At 50.5% G+C, this 2760-nt stretch overlaps 1 protein-coding gene across 1 annotated transcript; it reads left to right on the top strand.

The window, feature by feature from the left end:
• Positions 1-390: 390 nt before the first annotated feature.
• LOC123040064 (7-deoxyloganetin glucosyltransferase) lies at positions 391-2331 on the top strand. The gene is made up of 2 exons (XM_044463005.1): positions 391-972; positions 1070-2331. The coding sequence occupies exons 1-2, from the start codon at positions 438-440 to the stop codon at positions 2038-2040; spliced, it is 1506 nt and encodes a 501-aa protein (XP_044318940.1). The 5' UTR covers positions 391-437; the 3' UTR covers positions 2041-2331.
• The last annotated feature ends 429 nt before the right edge of the window (positions 2332-2760 follow it).

Raw genomic sequence — 2760 nt, 5'->3', positions numbered from 1 at the left:
GAAAAAAAAAGAACCAAAATATTGATTGTGGGAAACTTTATATTTCTTCACAAACTCGTTGTGCAATCCTACAAACCCGCAGAAATTTACGGTTTTAGTAACAAATTGAGTAAATTATAGGTCATTATGAGCTTCGTACCCACCTTCTGCTCAAGGAGCATATGGAGGAAGAATCTGGTTCTGTTGCACAATATCTAGTTGAGCATTTTATCGATACTATTCACTACTTCAATACAGTCATAGAACATTGGGATGACAGATGACTATTAGCCACTTAACCAAACCACGCATATTCTCATCTATAGTTTATGCTGATCTGCTCGTCCTTTGGAACTAATATTGTATATATATGTGCAGCCATATGGACTGTGGGTCTGTGCGATTGTCACTACAAGCGGAGAAGCTCACACTCTTGCACAGTTTCAATCTCGATCTGCATGTCTGCCTTTCCGGGCGACGACATGGGTGCTACATTGGCCGATGAGAAGCCCCACGTGGTGTGCGTGCCTTTCCCGTCGCAGGGGCACATAACGCCGATGATGAAGCTGGCTAAGGTCCTTCACCGCAAGGGCTTCCACATCACCTTCGTCAACACTGAGTACAACCAACGCCGCCTCGTCCGCTCCCACGGCCCTGACGCCATAACCGGCCTCCCGGACTTCCGCATCGCCACCATTCCGGACGGCATGCCCTTGTCTGACGCCGATGCCACGCAAGACCCGGAATCCCTTTGCTATTCCACCATGACCACCTGCCTCCCCCACCTCAAGAACCTGCTCCATGACCTCAACAATAAATCCGGGACGCCGCTGGTAAGGTGCGTCGTGGCGGATGGCCTCATGAGCCTTAGCGTTGATGCTGCGGTGGAGATCGGCGTTCCTTGCGCGCTGTTCTGGACTGCCAGCGCCTGCGGCTACATGGGCTACCACAACTTTAGGTTTCTCATAGATGAGGGCCTTACTCCTCTCAAAGGTATGTATGCATGTATGACAAACTTCTTGAAGTTGAACAAACATATCCTAAGTCTGTAACAACCATTGTTGCATGTGTAATATTCGGTTTTGAGCAGATAAAGAGCAGGTGACAAACGGGTACATGGACACGCCCGTGACACATGCTTGTGGTATGAGCAAGCACATGCGTCTCCGAGACTTCCCGTCTTTCATCCGCACCACGACCCGGGGCGACGTCCTGCTCAACTTCATGATACACCAGCTAGAGCAGTCCAGCCGCGCGACCGCCATTATTGTTAACACCTTTGACGAGCTAGAGCAGCCGGCATTGGACGCTATGTGCACCATGCTTCCCCTACCAATCTACACTATCGGCCCGCTAAACTTCCTCACCGAGCAGCTGGTCCCCAATGGTGACGGCAGCGATACACTCGCCGCGATATGCCCCAACCTCTGGAGAGAAGACCGGTCTTGCCTTGAGTGGCTACAAGGCAGGGAGCCTCAGTCCGTGGTGTACATCAACTTTGGTAGCATCACCACCATGTCCAGCCAAGAGCTCCTGGAGTTCGCATGGGGGCTGGCCAACTGCGGCTATGACTTCCTGTGGATCGTGAGAAATGACCTCGTAAAGGGCGATGTCGCCATGCTGCCTCCCGAGTTCCTTGAGGTGACAAAGGGCAGGTGCCTCCTGGCGAGCTGGTGCGACCAGGAGGCGGTGCTGCATCACGAGGCGGTGGGCGCGTTCCTGATGCACTGTGGGTGGAACTCCATGATGGAGGGGCTCAGTGCAGGGGTGCCAATATTGTGTTGGCCCTTCTTCGCGGAGCAGCAAACCAATTCCCGCTACGCGTGCGTGGAGTGGGGCGTCGGGATGGAGGTTGGCAAGGACGTGCGCCGAGAGGTGGTCGAGGCAAGGATACGAGAAGTGATGGGAGTAGGAGAGGTAGGGAGGGAGATGAGGCGGAAGGCGGTGGAGTGGAGCAAGATTGCCGTTCGCGCAACCGCACAACCGGGTGGTAGGTCGTTGGCCAACCTCTCGAGTCTGCTCGAGGATATACTATTGAGTGCGGTTGAAAATGCTGGGTAGAATTGAGATGCATGCAGATCCAACTGACAGAATATCAAATGCGGATTTGAGTTTCTGCATGGACTGATTATCCAATAAGGCTATATTTTCCTTGTTTATTTGGGTCGTGGCCGTGTCATCAGCTTGCCATTGTGGGTTGCTACCTCTATCTCGGTTTAGAAATCGAGCACGATCTGCCCCATGAAATATATCTTTAGATTCGCTGTCGAATGCAGTTCGTAAACATGTATTTCTTGTGTCATATTACACATCTTAGGTTATTCAAACTGAAGACAGAAACATTTGTTCCCGACTTACAAACCTGGATTGAGAGATTAGTTGGTTCTGCTAGAGAAACTACTGTTTCGCCCCATCATATGTGTTTGTCTACATTACCATGCATACTATTACTTATGAAACTTTTTTATGGGAAAAACTTTCTATCTATCCTTCAAACATCATGGCACTGAGAACAAGCTGAAGGCACGCCGCCTACAAAAACACGAGAAATAAAAAAAACTACATCCATGTCCGTTAACCACCTAGCGACGACTATAAGCATTGGAGCGAGCCGAAGGCGCGCCACCGTCATCCTCCTTCCCTCACCGGAGCCAGGGAAACCTTGTTGTAGTAGACACTCATTTTTCTAAGGCCCTAAATAATCAGCACACCAGAACAACAACTATTGCCAATGAAGAGAAGCGCAGACTAGAAGGATCCAACCTGTAGACACATGAGCAC

This window comes from Triticum aestivum, chromosome 2B, assembly GCF_018294505.1.
Source record: "Triticum aestivum cultivar Chinese Spring chromosome 2B, IWGSC CS RefSeq v2.1, whole genome shotgun sequence".
NCBI classification, from domain to species: Eukaryota; Viridiplantae; Streptophyta; class Magnoliopsida; order Poales; family Poaceae; genus Triticum; species Triticum aestivum.
Note: the sequence above shows the minus strand (reverse complement) of the source record. Positions and strands in the feature narration are given on the sequence as shown.